The sequence below is a fragment of the Bidens hawaiensis genome, unplaced genomic scaffold (genome assembly GCF_021521415.1).
Source record: "Bidens hawaiensis isolate Kalapana, Puna unplaced genomic scaffold, B.hawaiensis_p1.1 tig00026178_1, whole genome shotgun sequence".
Classification (NCBI taxonomy): Eukaryota; Viridiplantae; Streptophyta; class Magnoliopsida; order Asterales; family Asteraceae; genus Bidens; species Bidens hawaiensis.
Window position 1 is genome coordinate 50,097 of NW_027494205.1, and position 18,244 is coordinate 68,340.

The following is an 18,244-nucleotide window of genomic DNA, read 5'->3' on the forward strand; positions in this document are numbered from 1 at the left end:
AACTAGGTTTTATTACCCGCGCGTTATGTGGGTTTGGGTCTAGCTTTTATATCCTTTGCGTTGCACGGGTTTGTGATTACAATAAAATTAGCCACAACTTCTAGCTAGGGTAATGCTAAACATAATTTGACTAAGAACGCAAATTACAAAGGTAACATTGAATCTCTTACTTGATGTTCTTACATATAGCATTTTGTTACAAAAAAAAATTGATTGACAACCTAACTTTACAAAACAACGAAATGACTATGGCTTCAATTTGTAATACAACCTGCAACCTATTTCTAATACTGCACTTTACAACCTCTCATCAACAGAAACCCAACCATCCATCTCAAGGTCAAAGTTTGGATTTCTTTCATGTGAAATCGTGTAAACTACTGCTTGTGCCCAATGTTTTAATTATGTAACAATTAAAACGAATAAAACCTTTTCCGACCTATTATTAACCAAAAACCATCTATCATAGTTCCCAAAAATAACTTTACTAGGCCACCAAATCTCACCACCTATAAAAAAAACTCAAAATGTAAATTAAATTACTTGAGACTCAGATCTTCAATATGATTGCAACATAGTTTATCATGCCAAATAATGAAGCATCTTCATAGCCTAAAAGCAAGATTAAGCACCAACTCTGTAGGCTCAGATACACCATTCCTCACTAACATTGTGAACAAAGTACGGCTCAACGTCGTCACGGCTGCAACCGAGGTTGCCATGCCAAGTAGCTAACCCCCATCATCGCCGACTAAAAGGAAATAAAGAAACCAAATCGTGCTATGCCAAGATCAGAGATCATAATGTTATTCACAAAGAAACTCAAAACTGAATTGTTGACTTATAAAAGTCAAACCTTCCACAATACTTGAAGTCTCCAAAAGTCTATGACACATTTAACATGGGTAAAATTTGAGTGTGAAACATCAAATAAAAAAGAATGATTTTAAATACATAAGAATGTCTTTTTTTGACATTTTATATAAATAAGCTAAGCCAAACACTATTTACAAAATTACTTATTGACTTACTGATACTGGTTATTTCCATCACATAAACTAATCCAAACACTTTTTTAAAAACTCATTTTTAAAAAGTCATAAGCCAATAAACACTTTTGATAAAAAACACTTTTAGGGCATGTTTGGGATTGAGTTTTGAAAATGATTATTGACTTATTGGTTTTTTCAAAAAGCCATTTTGAAAAGCCAGGATTTGGGGCTTTTGAAAAACTACTTTTTAACCTTTCAAAAAGCTAAAATAAAAAAGACTTTTGTGATTGCCAAACACATTTAAACTTATTGGTTTTTTGAAAACATCAATAAGCCAATAAACATTTTTCAAATTCAATCGAGTTAAATAAGCAATCCCAAACATCCTCTAAAAACGCTAGCAAGAATCTAGATACACCGATACAGCCACCAAAAACACCACGAACATGACCACCACAAAACACAAACAGAAAACGAGAAATGTTTTCAAAATTTGAAGGATTCAATTTTGAAAACTACTTTAATTTTTGTTTTGAAAATTTAAGGATGCAATTCTTATTTATGAAATTTAACCTTCAAAACAAACAATCATCCATGAAACTGTAAACTGTCATGTATCTAAAAAGAATTCAATTTATTTTTTCAATTGTTATTATAAACATATAAACTTCAAAACAAACGATCATCCACTTCAATGATCAAATGTTGAATTTTTAAACCACAGACAAAAGTCATAACACAATGCTACCATTGATAATCTCTGTAAATATAATAATATTAAATGTTACTTGAACATCAAAATTGAGATGATTCCAACCCATATCATATATATGCTTAAGACTAAAACCCCATTGACCCAATATAAACAAAAAATGAGCGGACTGTTTTGAGAACAAACAAGCAAAAAATACATCATGACCCATGCGGGTCTTGAATCTGCGACCTTTGCATTATTAGCACGACACTCTAACAAACTGAGCTAATAGAACGAACACGTTTGCTTGCAAGTGCTCAGCCCCTTAGCAACAGTAAAGATTTTGATATAAATAAGAACTTGATAACCATATATCATCATCTTATCTTACCTAAGTGAAATGTGAAAACGTCATCACCTATGTGGCGCTTACGTGTCTTGTCTACGTGGCAATTTCACATTTTACATCTCATGCCTTCAATAACACATAGTCTAAGGTCATACGGGTACGTTAAATCAACTATAAATATAGAATCCTAAGAATACTATAATACACGTAAACATCAGTTCTATAACCGTTAATCTCATACATTATGGTTAAAACAGAATATTTATGTGACTTTAAATGTTCTATACATAAATTTAGTGTTATGTTCAACGATTATATGATAATTACGAGTAGTTAGTTCCAACCACCATCTCTTTTGAATTGATATATGGTGAAGAAAATGATGCTATGGTCTATTTTTTATTCTCATATTCATAAATGGAACTTACGTTTTTTACACAATATTATATATATATTATTAGAATATTAATTTCCTGATATTCGATGAGCTCTTTATATCCTCAGAGTATTTGTTTATGTATACATATGATTAAGTCAATACAGTATATGATTAATCTATTATATGTGTAGGATATTCTGAATTGATCAAGTGTGGGTTGAATAAAATTTTGTAAGATTTATTAACACGATGGTTTCTATGATACGATAATATTGAGCTTTTGGTTCCAAACGCTCAATATTTATAGGTCTAGACTAATCAAAGAGTAACATTTTTGGTCCTTGAAATGAATGCTTGTTAAGGTTTCTGACAAATATAAAAAAAATTGTACAAAATACCCTTAACACAATTATTTGCCATACCATGCATCCTTCCTAGTCATCACATTGCATCCCACCATAGCCACTACTACCAAACAGTTTTACCTCACCATCACCTAAACAAACGAGTAGAATCAACACTGGATCTGTTTGGATGATCTCGTCGTCTAATAAGCGTTATTTGGTTGTCACATTTTAGACTAGTGATCGCCAATTAATATGGTGCAAACACATATTTTTTTTGTGAAGAAGAAAGTTGCAAAACCCATGTTTCCGTCTTTTCATATATAAAAATCCAAGCTCTTTTAATGTTTGTTTAAACTAGGAAATCTGGCTTTCCTCATAGTGAGGGCTTGAAGGGCATGGAGAAAGATGGTTGTGGTGATGTCAGAATCAAAGAAAATGAAGAAGATGAAGTAGAGCGGGCAGCAGGTGGGGCGCCCGTGTTTTACTTCTAACTTTGTTTTGTTTATTTAACACCGTCTTAAAAAAAAATGTTTGAAGCTACTCCTAATACCCGAGTGAACATTTCTGAGACGAAATGTTAGCTATCTATACTAATTTTACACTTATGGTCTGACAATGCGAGGAATACCTTCAAACAGGAAAGCCAACATTGTGGGAAACCACTTACTCGGTTTTTAAACAAAGACCTTATAGATTCCAAATTTTAACCCATCACTCACATGCATGATCACATTTGACCAAAAGACAAATTGCGTTTAACATGCACTTGAAAGAGTAAGTTAATGTCGATACACTTCAATGTTACATCTATACAAACTACGGTAACTACCGATCAAAAAGTGTAATTTTTGGAACTTCGATAAACCGCAATATGATCATGCCAATGAAATATCCGTGTAATTAGTTCTAAACACAATAAATAACATCTACTTACGTACATACATACGACACATGCTATTGTAAGCAAGCAAGTATGATGTATTATTTTGTATATATGCTGTATTTGTTTCAAATACAGATTTATAATTTATTAATGGTCTTTTTATATAATTTGTTTTTTTTTATCAAAGTCCAAACTCCAAAGCCAGCCGCCGGCTAGGAGACCTTAATATTATTATCTTCTTAGTTCACATATAAAAAGTAAAACAACCTCAAAGTTTACAATTCCTCCTCCTAGTACTCATCACACAATATGAGTAGCGGTACGCCAATCACCGGTGATTCGTACAACACCGAAAAAGCTGGCGGCGGTGTTGGCTATATCTTAGGACTCACCTTATTCTTCATCATCATCATAATACTCACTTTCTACTACGTGTCTTACAAGTGCACTCGTCGCATAAACTCTCAATCTGTACCAGAAGCTGAAGATGATTGCCACGTGTCTGGAGGTGTTGATGATGATGTACTCATGACTTACCCGACATTCATTTACGAGCAAATGACGGCTAACAAAGGTGACACTGCCGGTTGTTCTATTTGTTTGGCGGATTATAAACCGGACGACATTGTCCGGTTGTTGCCGGCTTGTGGGCACTTGTTTCATGTGAGTTGTGTAGATACGTGGTTGAAGGTTCATGCTACTTGTCCCGTGTGTAGGAACTCGCCGTTGCCGGTTAAACTAGCGGTTCAACAAAGTTAAATGTTGGAACTTGGAAGATCATTAGACGTTCGGTGGTTTGTAATCATATGTTAAATATTGATCTATTTCAGATGAATTATAAAATGCGTATAAATGAATAGTTAATTTCATTGACAAAAAAAATCATATATATTTTTAAGTTGTTTTGCTTTATTATAGACGACGTTGTGTATTTTCCTTTTTTTACGGCTAACAAACATAAAACTCCTAAGCACTTTCGTACGGGGTGACCAAATAACCAAAGGTCACCGTCAGCTGGCCCAACCCAGTCGTATAGAGCTCTTAAACGGTTTCAAGTTATCTTCAGTTTAAGGAATAACTTACCCACCCGAAGGCCACCGATGGTAGAACCCACATGGCGATGTGACGAGTTTTAAAAATCTAGCTTTAACTACCATTTTAGAAATATTCGTTATTTGTTGGTAGAAAATGTAGAGAGAAATTTATATCATGCATAATTTAAAATAAATTAAGATTTAACTATTTAAGCATACGAAGATATCATCACATTGATATAAGAACCTATGTTTGGGTGATATATGACTAATCTACTTGTAACTTTCTCTCTAATCTTGGTAGATATCATCAATTTATAATGGAAGTGGTAAAAAACTTTTAAATTATTTTATCTATAGTTGTTAACTTGTCAATAATCACCAAGTATTACGTTAAATAATTATACAAATAATTCATCCAATTTCTACATTGAAGTCACTCAGACCCTTATGCTCGTGTTATTTAAAATAAGAGTATCTCTAATGGAGACATATGGTGATGCATGATGGTTTGTTGGCCTCTCTCTGTCTCTTCATCATCCATGGACGATTGGATGGTTGCTACATAGGACTATGACAATCTTGTCCGGAGGAACATTGATAGATTTACTGGGGTCGACTATAAGTTGATAGTAGACTAATGTCAACATTTTATAAATAACGTCTTCTAATGTTTAAAATGTTATAAAAGTAGTTTTAGATCAATAGTTTTGTTCTAATCTAACCGATTCACTCGCGTCCCACATTCAACTAATAGTTGATGTTTTTATATTTCTTTTGAAGGCATCATTTGAAAGCAAAGTTTGTGGTAAATTAGCATGACAAAAAAAACCCAAACTTGATTTGACTTTACTAGTTCACACACACGTTTTATATGAGTATTTTAATCCACAAATCACAATAAGGCTAATATCTTCCATAACAAACGTATGCTAATTTAGTAATTTTAATTTAAGTGCAAGTTAACAATTAAAAAAAATCCTAAATTTCTCGATTGATTTTATCTTGAATTATACAATATCAATTAAAATAAATGCTATTTTAAATTAAGTTTTAAAAAAAAGTCAGTGTTACGCCCAGTCTAAAACTTAACCATCATCATAGTTTGCAAACTCAAATTGAGAAAATAAAAGAGCATCTTCAATGGTAGAGTTCGTCATGTCAACTGTCCGCCGCAACACTCTTTTCTATTCTCTCCCCTCTTTTCTCTTCTCCCTTACAAACCCGTCCGCAGCCGTCTGGGGTGAGAAGGATTTGCGCTCTCTAGCTCTTTGTCTCTTTCATCTCGATCTCTCTTTCATATATATATATATATATATTCATCAAAACTATATATGCTAAGCTTATATTGAAACAATATAAAAGTGGATTTGCATACAACAAAATCACCAACCCTCTAGACACTAGTTGGCTAAAACTTGTTAGCATTTACCAGTATATCATATATGCCAACAAAAACACAAGAAGTTGACTTTTCTATATACAAATACCACCAACCGCACCAAACAGTTATCCTTCTCAATGGCACCTTACGAAACCATAACACAGCTTAGTCTTAGCTTAAATAAATATTAATTATACTGAAATCCAACAACAAAATACCTTGAAAACAAAACAATATTATCAACTACTTTTTATATGTTCTTTTATTAAGCTCAAAGGTCAGATACCTTATAACCTTCCCATTAATTATCTACCTGGCTTTTTAGAACTTTCTAATATAAACAACAAAGTTTGACAACCTTAATCTCAAACTCAACAATCAACATTCAACATGAACACCACAACAGACGGTTTAGGACCTCCCTACACCCCCGACTCCGGTAATCCCCAAGGCGGAGACGCCTACATATTTGTAGCCGGGTTCTTTTGCGTCGTGGTCCTTCTACTCTCCCTCTCCTACACTTCTTATTTTTGCAAACGCTCTCGGTCACAACCACCACCGTCTATTAGTTTCAGTACCACTGCCTATGATGACGCTGACAGCCGCCGCCTTATTAGATTATCCTATGGCATTGATGAAGATGTTCTTGTGACATTTCCAACGTTTCTTTACTCCAACAAAGGTGAAACTGTCATAGACTCTAGTTGCTCTATATGCTTGGCTGATTATAAACCAGCTGATGTAGTCCGGTTATTGCCGGCTTGTGGACATTTGTATCATGTGAGTTGTATAGATACGTGGTTGAAGGCTCATCCTACTTGTCCAATGTGTCGGAACATGCCGGGACCCGCAGTTGGCGTCACGAGTTCACAAGAGGTTTAACCCTTTAAAAGACATTCGTTTTTTTTTTTTTTTAAAAAGAGTTTTATAATTTTTCATTAATAGGCTAATATACTTTTTTTTTATTTGAATTCATTCAATGGTGATTAATGGATGTTTAACTTGTTGACAATGACCAGACTTGATGTTGCTTTTATCTACTTGATTTAAATGAAGGGTGGCTAAATGCATCATTATTGTTAAACTTACCCTGTATTCGATTTAGACTAATTGGTGACTATTTTTTTTAATGACTTCTGACATGTCTCATTTCTATTCCTAAACGAAACCAAGAAAGTTATTGGCGCTACATGATAGTTTAAGAATGTGTTCAAAACGTTATTTTAACAACGTTTGAAACTACTCTAAAATACTTGAGTGAGCCTTTTTGAGACGGTATGTCAACCGTTCATTGTCCATACTGATTTTGACGCTTCAAGTTTGACTCACCCAATAACACCATTAAGGAGGAAACTTACAATTATGAGAAAACCTACCTTGAATCCGGTTTCAAAGTTTAGGACCTCAAATATCCCAAGCTTTAACCATCACTACCATGCATTGGACCAGATGACCAATCATCTGACCTTCTAAACCTTTGTTTAAGGAGTGCATGACCCAACTTTTTAACACCAGTTTCAGTTTCATTAATTAAAGGCATGTTCCAAGTTTTTAAGGCTCATTTAAGGACATGTTCAACTTTGTAAACTCACATTTAGTAGGGGTTGCTTAAATTTAAAGTCAGAGGGGGTATCTATAGCACAAACAAAAATTACATGTGACAATTTTATTGTTCATGTTACTATTTGTTTTTCATTTTGCTCATCCTAAATAAACTATTTATTTTAAAAATAGGCAGTTGTAATATACTAATTTCCCACTTTTATTCTTAATTCCTTAACTTTTTATCCTGATAACTAAACGTGCAAAGTTTTAAATAATAGTATATGTTAACCTATTATTTTTTGAAGTAGGTAAAATATTCCAAGAGTAATCCAATAATAATCCTGGTTGACTTTTTAATACTTGTAACCCACCAACCACACATAGTCACTCCTCAAACATATTATCTTTCCATTATCCATTTCTTCTATAGTATTAATCAATCATCATATAATAAAAAACCAAAGTTGACAACTCTCCAACCTTCTAATAACACACGATGAACGTCACAACGGACGGCGAAACGTCACCGTATATCGCTATCCCTAAACCGCAGGGAAGCCACGACTACTTATTCGTAGTCGGATTCTTCTTCACAGCCATACTTTTAGCTACCATTACCTATGTTTCTTACATGTGTAAACGCCGGACACCAGCATCACCATCTGACACCAACGAGGATGCAGACAACCGCCAATTAATAAGATTACCGCGGGGTCTAGATGACGATGTGTTAATAACTTTCCCGACGTCTGTTTACTCTGAGACAAAGTTGCCTCACAGCAAGGTTAACTCTGGCACGGTTGATGGCTCTGGGTGCTCCATATGTTTGGCGGATTATACACCTAAAGACGTGGTTCGGGTATTGCCCGAATGTAGCCACGTGTTTCATGTCGGGTGCATAGATACGTGGTTGAAGGCTCATCCTACTTGTCCGGTGTGTAGGAACTCGCCTCTTGCAGTGACAACTTAACTGAGTTGATTCAGTGAGTAAGACTCATAATTATTAGAAATTATCCACTTAGATAATTATGTAAGTTTTCTAGTATATCGGATATACCGCTTTATGCTAAGGGGCGAAGCTATTGGAATTCAAATATAGAATTCAAATATAGTTTATACCATATCTCTTCCTAGTTTATTCCTATTTTCTAGCAATTGTATTTGAATATTATCATGCTTCCTCGTTCTTTTTTTCTTGTATTTATAGGGATCGATTTCCCTATTGCAAAGATTACATTTAATAAAATATAACACCTTTGATATCATAGAAATCTTCATGGTATCAGAGCGGTTTTAACCACTCTCAAAATCCAACCCTAAATTCTAATCATTCATCCACAGACACCATGGTGAACGACAAAACCGAATCCAGCAGCAGCAACAAGGTTGAGAACGGCCCGGATGTCAACTCGCCACTATACCTCCACCCTTCGGATTACCCGAAGCAACTACATGTAAACGAAACTCTCAACGATCACAACTATACCGATTGGTCGCAAGAGATGATGAATTTTCTTTTCGCCAAGAACAAGGTTGGATTCGTTGATGGCTCCATAAAGAAACCAGAAAAGTCGTCATCCGATTACATGCCTTGGATGCGTTGTGACGCCATGATAAAAGGGTGGCTCACTACCGCGATGGAAAAAGAGATAAGAGCCAGTGTAAAGTATGCTGGAAAATATGGTCAGACCTTCTTGAACGGTTTGGCAAAGACAGTGCCCCTAGGGCTTACGAGTTAAAACATGCCCTAATAACCACACAACAAACCGGAACGTCCGTTTCAGCCTACTACACAAAACTTCGTAGTATATGGGATGAGATTAGTTCTGTCTTGCCTACACCCCGGTGCACATGTGACGGGTGCAGCTGTGACATCGGAAGAAAAGTAAACGAGGCGAAAGAAAAGGAGAGGCTCTACGAGTTCCTCATGGGGTTGGATAATGAATTTTCAGTCATTAAAACACAAATCTTGGCCACAAAACCTATACCAAACTTGAACAATGCCTACCACCTTGTTGCAGAAGATGAAAGACAAAGATCCATATCCTTCGAAAAAAAACCAACTGAATCAGCAGCCTTCAAGGTCTCCTTGCCAAACCGGCGTGAAGGTAATAGTAGTCGAGAAGCACCAAAACGAGACAAAGCTACTATGAAGGAAACAAAACGAAACGACCTAGTTGACCACTGTACTTTTTGTGGAAAAGACGGGCATAACAAGGAAGGGTGTTTTAAAAGAATAGGGTACCCCGAGTGGTGGCCGGCAATAAGATGAAACGAGAAGGCACCAAGGCTGCTTATGTGGAGACAGGTTCAAGTCCTATCCCGGGTCTTACAAAGGAACAATATGAGGTGTTCTTGAGTACTTTTACAGGAGGCACAACCAACCAAAGGAATGTATCAACACGTATGGCCAACTTTGCAGGTAACAGGAAAGAGGATGGTGACTAGGTGGTGGATTCGGGAGCCACCGAGCACATCACCTACGATCCGGATTTCCTTATTAACGAAACTAAAAGCGAGTTTGAAGCTCCCGTTACTATTGCAAACGGGACTAAGGTGCCCGTGAAGGGAAATGGTAGTGCCAACCTTAAAGGAGGAACCAAAATTGATAAAGTTCTTTACGTTCCTGATTTTAATTGCAACCTTTTATCTGTCGGAAAGTTAGCAAATGACTTGAAATGTGTTGTCTCATTCTTTCCTGATTTTTGTGTAATGCAGAAGCTTCACACGAAGAGCTTGATTGGTGCGGGGAAATACGAGGAAGGTTTATATCGGATGGGGATGATCAGAAACGAGAGAAAGGCAATGACGGTTACTAATAACACTTGGCACAAGAGGTTGGGGCACGCTTCCGGTGAAAAACTCAACAAGATTAGTTTTCTTAAAAATACTTTGTTCAATAAGTTGTGTGATTCTTGTTCCAAGGCAAAACACAAAAAACTTTCTTTTTCAAATAGTACCATTAAATCCGTTGATTGTTTTGATTTAATACATTGTGATATTTGGGGTAGATATCGCACACCCTCCTTTACCGGGGCAAGGTATTTTTTAACTATCGTTGATGATTTTAGTAGAGCCGTTTGGATATATTTACTAAAATATAAACATGAAGCGAGTGGGTATATAAAAGATTTCCAAAGAATGGTTAAAACACAGTTTGAAAAAAACATTAAAAGAATTAGATGTGATAACGGTGGAGAGTTCACATCAAATGAGATGAAATTTTTCTACAAAGAGAATGGAATTCTTCTCGAAAGTACTTGCCCGCACACTCCCCAACAGAATGGTGTCGTTGAAAGAAAGCATCGACACCTTCTTGAAACGGCTCGTGCCCTAAGATTTGGGGCAAAGCTACCAAAAGAATTTTGGGGTGAATGTGTTTTGACCGCCACATACATCATCAACCGTTTACTCTCTAAGGCCATTGGAAATAAGACACCATTCGACCTACTTCACAAACAAAAGCCTGACTATGATTTTATGAAGGTTTTCGGTTGTCTCGCCTATTATAGGAACACACACAAATGGGGATAAGTTTGAAATGAGAGGGAGGCCTGGCATTTTTTTAGGATACCCATCAGGCACAAAGGGATACAAGATATACGACTTAGAAAGTAAAAAAATAATTATTTCAAGAGATATGGTATAAACTATATTTGAATTATATATTTGAATTCCAAATATGAGTGTTGATGAAGAACACATTGATGGGTCTGCCTCAAGCAATGCTCCATCACAATTAATGACTTAAATGATAATGCTGGGCCTGAGCATGAAATTGGGCCAGACAATGTGCAAGAACTGGATGATAATATTAACACTAAAATTGACCAAGTGATGGAATCACCTTCTGATGTCCATAGTGTTGGCCTAAATGATAATAAGGGAAATGCTCAACAGCCACCAATACGACAACAAAGGGACAGAACCCAACCAACCAAGTTTAAAGATTTTCACATAAAGCTTCCCCCATCCATAGACCCAACTCGCTCCGCATCAAGTCAAAGCTCTTCAACGGTACATCCTCTATCTAATTTTGTTTCTTACAATAATTTTTCTAACTCACATAAAGCCTTTTTAGTGGCCATTAATACCAAAGATGAGCCAACAAATTTCAGCCAGGCTATGAAAAATGAAAAATGGAAAGAAGCTATGCAAAAGGAAATACGCGCACTCGAAGAAAATGGCACATGGACTCTTGATAGTTTGCCAAAAGGAAAACGTGTCATCGATTCCAAATGGGTATACAAAGTCAAATATAAACCCAATGGTGAGATTGAGCGATACAAGGCTCGATTGGTGGCAAAAGGGTTCACACAATAGGAAGGTGTTGATTATCATGACACTTTCGCTCCCGTTTCTAAACTAGTCACGATTAGAACTCTTCTAGTTGTGGCAACCAAGAAGAACTGGATCATTAATCAGCTCGACGTAAATAATGCATTTCTTCATGGTGACTTGCATGAAGAAGTTACATGAAGATACCACAAGGATTTTCTAAGGAAACTGAAACAAGAGTATGTCGGTTAAGGAAATCGCTTTACGGCTTAAAACAAGCCTCTCGCAATTGGTATCAAAAGTTCACTGCATCTCTACTTGATCTTGGATTCAAGCAATCAGGGGCTGATTACTCCCTCTTCATTTACAAACACAATGGCATTTTTGTGGCAGCCTTGATATACGTAGATGACGTTATTATCGCTGGAAATAGTCATCATAAAATCCAAGCTTTGAAACGTGAATTAGATAGGCGGTTTAGTATTAAAGATCTGGGAAACCTTAAGTATTTTCTTGGCATCGAGGTTGTGACATCTGACCCGATCCGACCCGACCCAGGTACCCGTTTCTCCGATCCGATCTCTTTCTTTTATGATTTAATATTTATTTATACTTATACTTTATTTTTAATAATAATATTTTCCTTCCCGCCTCTTCCTCTCTTTTTCTTCCCGCCGTCCCGTCCCTCTTCTTCTCTCTTTCCGCCTTCTTTTCCCTCTTGTTGCCGTCCCGCCTCTTTCTCTCTCTTGTCGTCGTTCCGCCCTTACGCCTTGAACCTCCTTTTCTCTTAACTCTTTGCTTGTCCTTTGGTTCTTCCCGCCTAAGGTTGTCTGCGCAGCTCCACGCGCCAGACTCCTTACAAGGAAGCCTGCGCGAAGACCAGTGGTTCCTGCGGTACGCGAGGCGAACTGTTCTCGATTCGAATTTGTTATCTGTAATAAGTTTGCATTCAAATTCATGTTTTATTTTAACTGTTGATGGTATCTAACTCTGCGAAACCAAGCTTTTCGAGATTAAACTTTGCGCTAAGATATTAACTAAAAATTAAAACTTTTATAGAATGCCTCCACTATCTCGCCGCCATCAGAGGAGAGAAGCCTCGCGCAGACGTTCGCTGCAACGTTCCCAGGAAATGGCCGCCGCAATAGCCCAAGCCTTAAACCAAAACAATGCTAATACCTCCAGTTATAACATTAAGTCCTTTAACGCGGGTAACCCTCCAAAGTTCACAGGTCTTGAAGGAGCCACCGTGATGCTCCAATGGCTCGAGAAGATTGAAAACACTTTCCTCCATACCCAATGCCCCTCAGACAGACGAACCCTATATGCTTCCAGTGTCCTGGAATCCAGAGCGCTTACATGGTGGAATGGAGTAGCTCATGCGCGTGGCGCAGAGGCTGCTACCAGCATGCTCTGGGAGGAATTTAAGGATCTCTTAACGCGAGAATTCTGCCCTCCCAACGAAGTTAAGCGCCTGGAGGAAGAATTTTGGAATCTTAAGCAATACAGCGGTGAAGCGCGCGAGTACGCGACGCGCTTCCATGAACTAAGCCTGCTTGTCCCTCACCTTGTTACCCCTTCCCGCCGAGCCATAGAGAAATTCCTTGGGGGTCTCCCCATGGAAATTCAAGATTCTGTATGGGCCAGAAACCCAGCAACCCTCTCTGACGCCATCGAGTTGGCCGCTGTGCTCAGCGACAACCATGTCAGAGCAGGAACCCTGTTCCTGCGGGGAACTGAGAAGACCAAACCCACCAAAACTGTCCCTGAACCAACAGAAACCAAACCAGAACCCTCAAACCGTAACAACCTCAAGCGCAGGCGCAAAGCCTATGCGCTTACCAACCCGCCCATTGTCCAGCAACCCGCCTACCAAGCTCCAGTTTACGCGCCTAACCCACTGTCAACTTACCCAACTCCTCCTGTAGTCCATAACTATGCCTTAACCAATCCGGCACTCCCTGCCCCGCCAACTAAGAAACCTTACACAGGAAACCAACCCTTTTGCCCAACCTGTAGATTTCACCACCCAACCCAAACCCCGTGTCGACTTTGTCACCGATGTGGCCGCGCTGGTCACATGGCGGAAAACTGTAGAATTCTTCCCGCCAATCCAATTGCGCCAACACCACCAGTCTACCCGCAGAACCCACAATCAACCTACCAAAACCCACGACCCAGATCGTGCTTTAACTGCGGTGATCCCAATCATTTCCGGAACGCGTGCCCGAGACTACAAGTTCAGATTACGCAAGCGAATCCGGTGAACCAGATTTCAAACCAAGTGACGCGCGGACGAGCTTTTAACATAACCGCGCACCAAGCGCAAGCAAATAATGACGTAGTTAATGGTACATTTTTGCTTAACGGATTTTATGCTTCTGTACTTTTTGATATTGGCGCCGATCGAAGTTTTATTTCTCGCGCGTTTGAGCAGAAGCTTGCGCGACCGCGCAGCGATTTAAAGGAAAATTTTTTAGTTGAATTGGCTAATGGTGAAACTGTTTTAATTAACTCAGTGATTAAAGATTGTACGCTTAACCTTAACGAAAACGATTTTCTGATCGACCTCATCCCCATGCCTCTTGGAAGTTTGATGTTATTATTGGTATGGACTGGCTCTCGAATAATCGCGCCGAAGTTATTTGCGCCATGAAGTTGATTCGCATTCCTCGAGAAAATGGTGATCTTCTCATCTACGGCGAAAAACCCTCAAGTGGTCTTAAGCTTATGTCTTGCGCCGAAGCCCAAAGACTCATGCGGAAGAAGTGTATTGCATTTTTAGCCCATGTGGTTAAACCCCCGATGAAGGAAAGAAGAAGCTTCGCGATATCCCTGTTGTGCGTGATTTCCCTGAAGTTTTTCCTGATGATCTTCCTGGTATCCCTCCCGCTCGTGAAGTCGAGTTCCGTATTGATCTTGTCCCTGGTGCTTCCCCCGTAGCTAAATCTCCTAACCGTCTTGCGCCCGCTGAGATGCAAGAATTGGCAAGTCAACTTCAAGAGTTGACCGCTAAAGGATTCATTCGCCCTAGCTCTTCGCCCTGGGGTGCTCCGGTGTTGTTCGTTAAAAAGAAAGATGGATCGTTTCGCATGTGTATTGATTACCGCGAGTTGAACAAACTCACCATTAAGAACCGGTATCCCTTACCGCGTATTGACGACCTCTTCGATCAACTCCAAGGTGCCTCTTGTTTCTCCAAGATTGATCTCCGCTCTGGCTATCACCAGTTGCGCATCCGCGATGAAGATGTTCCGAAGACTGCTTTTCGAACTCGTTATGGCCATTTTGAATTCTTGGTCATGTCCTTCGGTTTAACCAACGCACCCGCCGTTTTCATGGATCTAATGAATCGGGTGTGTAGGCCTTTCTTGGATAAATTCGTGATTGTGTTTATCAATGACGTTCTGATTTATTCTAAGACCAAGGCCGAGCATGAGCAACATCTTCGGTTGGTGTTGCAAAAGCTTCGAACCGAGCAGCTCTTTGCCAAGCTCTCCAAGTGTGAATTCTGGTCTGATGAAGTACAGTTTCTTGGCCATGTTGTGAACAAGATGGGTATTCACGTCGACCCATCCAAGATTGAAGCAATCAAGAACTGGATTACGCCATCCACTCCTACCGAGATCCGTTCATTTCTGGGCTTAGCTGGTTATTACCGGCGCTTCATTTCGAACTTCTCGAAGATCGCATTGCCTTTAACAGCTCTGACGCACAAAGGTAAACAGTATATTTGGGGCTCGAAGCAAGAAGAAGCCTTTCTGACGCTCAAGCGTTTGTTGTGTGAAGCTCCTGTTCTTGCGCTACCTGAGGGTAATGATGATTTTGTCGTGTATTGCGATGCATCCAACCAAGGTCTCGGTTGTGTTCTTATGCAACGAGGCAAGGTTATCGCTTACGCATCAAGGCAACTCAAGGTTCATGAAAAGAATTATACAACTCACGACCTCGAACTAGGCGCAGTTGTTTTTGCCTTGAAAATCTGGAGACACTACCTTTATGGTACTAAGTGTATCCTCTACACTGACCATAAAAGCCTTCAGCATATCTTTGATCAAAAGGAACTCAACATGAGGCAACGCCGATGGAACGAACTCATCAGCGATTACGATTGTGAGATCCGGTATCATCCTGGTAAGGCTAATGTGGTAGCCGATGCGCTCAGCCGAAAACCCAGCCAGCTTAACTGTATCTTGCCGCGCACGCAGCTTCACTTCGCGCCGATCCAAAGCAACCTTGAATCGCGCATTCGTGACGCGCAGCGCGCCTCCATCAGGAATGGTAACCTTCGCGCCGAGTTAGCGTGTGGCGCGGAAGCGCACTTTGTCCCTAATCTGAGTGGAATTCTCTGTTATCTTAATCGCATCTGGATTCCCTTTGATGAGAATCTTCGCGCTGATATCCTGAGTGAAGCGCATAAATCTCGGTATTCTATTCATCCCGGCGCTGATAAGATGTACAAGGATTTGCGCATTACTTATTGGTGGCCCGGTATGAAGAAGGATATTGCTGTGTTCGTAGCTAGATGCCTGACTTGTTCTAAGGTAAAAGCTGAACACCAACGCCCATCTGGTTTGCTCGAACAACCAGAAATTCCTACGTGGAAATGGGAAGGTATAGCAATGGACTTTATTACCAAGTTACCTTTGACAGCAAGCAAACATGATAGCATTTGGGTAATAGTGGATCGTTTGACTAAGTCTGCCCACTTTCTGCCCATTCGTGAAAACTACCGTGTTGAGCAACTCGCGCAGCTTTATGTCAAGGAAATTGTCTGCCGCCATGGTACTCCTTTGAGCATCATATCCGATCGCGATGGCCGTTTTATATCTCGCTTTTGGAAATCTCTCCAATCTGCGCTAGGAACTCGCTTGGACATGAGTACTGCATATCATCCTCAGACTGACGGACAGTCTGAGCGAACTATTCAAACTCTTGAGGATATGCTCCGATCTTGTGTTCTTGATTTTGGAGGTAATTGGGATTCGCACCTGCCTTTGATCGAGTTCTCTTATAATAACAGCTATCATTCCAGTATTGGTATGGCCCCATTTGAAGCACTTTACGGTCGTAAGTGCCGCTCCCCGATTTGTTGGAGCGAAGTGGGTGAAACTCAAATCACAGGACCCGAACTTGTTCAAGAGACAACCGATAAAATCGCCAAGATCCGTGATCATCTGCTGACTGCCAGAAGCCGACAGAAGAGTTACGCAGATCGCAGGCGAAAGCCTCTCGAATTTCAAGTTGGTGATCTTGTTCTCCTCAAAGTGTCGCCCTGGAAGGGTGTTGTCCGCTTTGGGAAGAAAGGTAAGCTTGCTCCTCGATATGTTGGACCATTCAAGATTCTCGCGCGTATAGGAAAAGTTGCATACAGACTTGACTTGCCGCCCGCGCTCAGTAATGTGCATCCAACGTTCCATGTATCCAATCTCAAGAAGTGTTTAGCCGACGAGAACCTTCACATTCCACTTGATGAAGTTCAAGTTGATGAATCTATGCATTTCGTTGAGAAGCCTGTTGAGATTATGGATCGCGAGGTTAAGCAAACCAAGCGCAGTCGTATCCCTATCGTGAAAGTTCGCTGGGAGTCCAAGCGCGGAGCCGAGTTTACATGGGAAAGGGAAGATCAAATGAAGATCAAGTACCCGCACCTGTTCTCTGCGCAACCTACTTCGAGATAAATTTCGGGACGAAATTTCTTAAAGTAGGGGAGACTGTGACATCTGACCCGATCCGACCCGACCCAGGTACCCGTTTCTCCGATCCGATCTCTTTCTTTTATGATTTAATATTTATTTATACTTATACTTTATTTTTAATAATAATATTTTCCTTCCCGCCTCTTCCTCTCTTTTTCTTCCCGCCGTCCCGTCCCTCTTCTTCTCTCTTTCTGCCTTCTTTTCCCTCTTGTTGCCGTCCCGCCTCTTTCTCTCTCTTGTCGTCGTTCCGCCCTTACGCCTTGAACCTCCTTTTCTCTTAACTCTTTGCTTGTCCTTTGGTTCTTCCCGCCTAAGGTTGTCTGCGCAGCTCCACGCGCCAGACTCCTTACAAGGAAGCCTGCGCGAAGACCAGTGGTTCCTGCGGTACGCGAGGCGAACTGTTCTCGCAGCGCGCTAAGAATTGTAGTTCTTCCCGCAGCGCGCTAAGAACGGTAGTTCTTCCCGCGACGCGCTAAGAATTGTAGTTCTTCTCGCAGCGCGCTAAGAATGGTAGTTCTTCCCGCGACGCGCTAAGGATTTTAGTTCTTCCCGCGGCGCGCTGTGGACTGTTCTGTCTGCCTTCGCCCTCGCGCGTGCGCTCGAGCCTTCTCGCGCTAAACCCTTTGAGTTTCCTTCTGTTTAATCTAGCCGTTTGCTTTT

At 39.8% G+C, this 18,244-nt stretch overlaps 2 protein-coding genes and 2 pseudogenes across 2 annotated transcripts; all 4 read left to right on the forward strand.

Moving 5' to 3' along the window:
• The first annotated feature begins 3,953 nt into the window (after positions 1 to 3,953).
• LOC143572948 (RING-H2 finger protein ATL70 pseudogene) lies at positions 3,954 to 4,403 on the forward strand (annotated as a pseudogene).
• A 2,049-nt stretch (positions 4,404 to 6,452) lies between these two features.
• Positions 6,453 to 6,944, forward strand: LOC143572949 (RING-H2 finger protein ATL70-like). Its single transcript, XM_077057962.1, has one exon. It carries the CDS (start codon positions 6,453 to 6,455, stop codon positions 6,942 to 6,944), a length of 492 nt encoding a protein of 163 aa, XP_076914077.1.
• Positions 6,945 to 8,103: 1,159 nt separating this feature from the next.
• LOC143572950 (RING-H2 finger protein ATL70 pseudogene) lies at positions 8,104 to 8,577 on the forward strand (annotated as a pseudogene).
• Positions 8,578 to 8,953: 376 nt separating this feature from the next.
• Positions 8,954 to 9,879, forward strand: LOC143572951 (uncharacterized). The gene is made up of 2 exons (XM_077057963.1): positions 8,954 to 9,290; positions 9,392 to 9,879. Exons 1-2 carry the CDS (start codon positions 8,954 to 8,956, stop codon positions 9,877 to 9,879), a joined length of 825 nt encoding a protein of 274 aa, XP_076914078.1.
• The last annotated feature ends 8,365 nt before the right edge of the window (positions 9,880 to 18,244 follow it).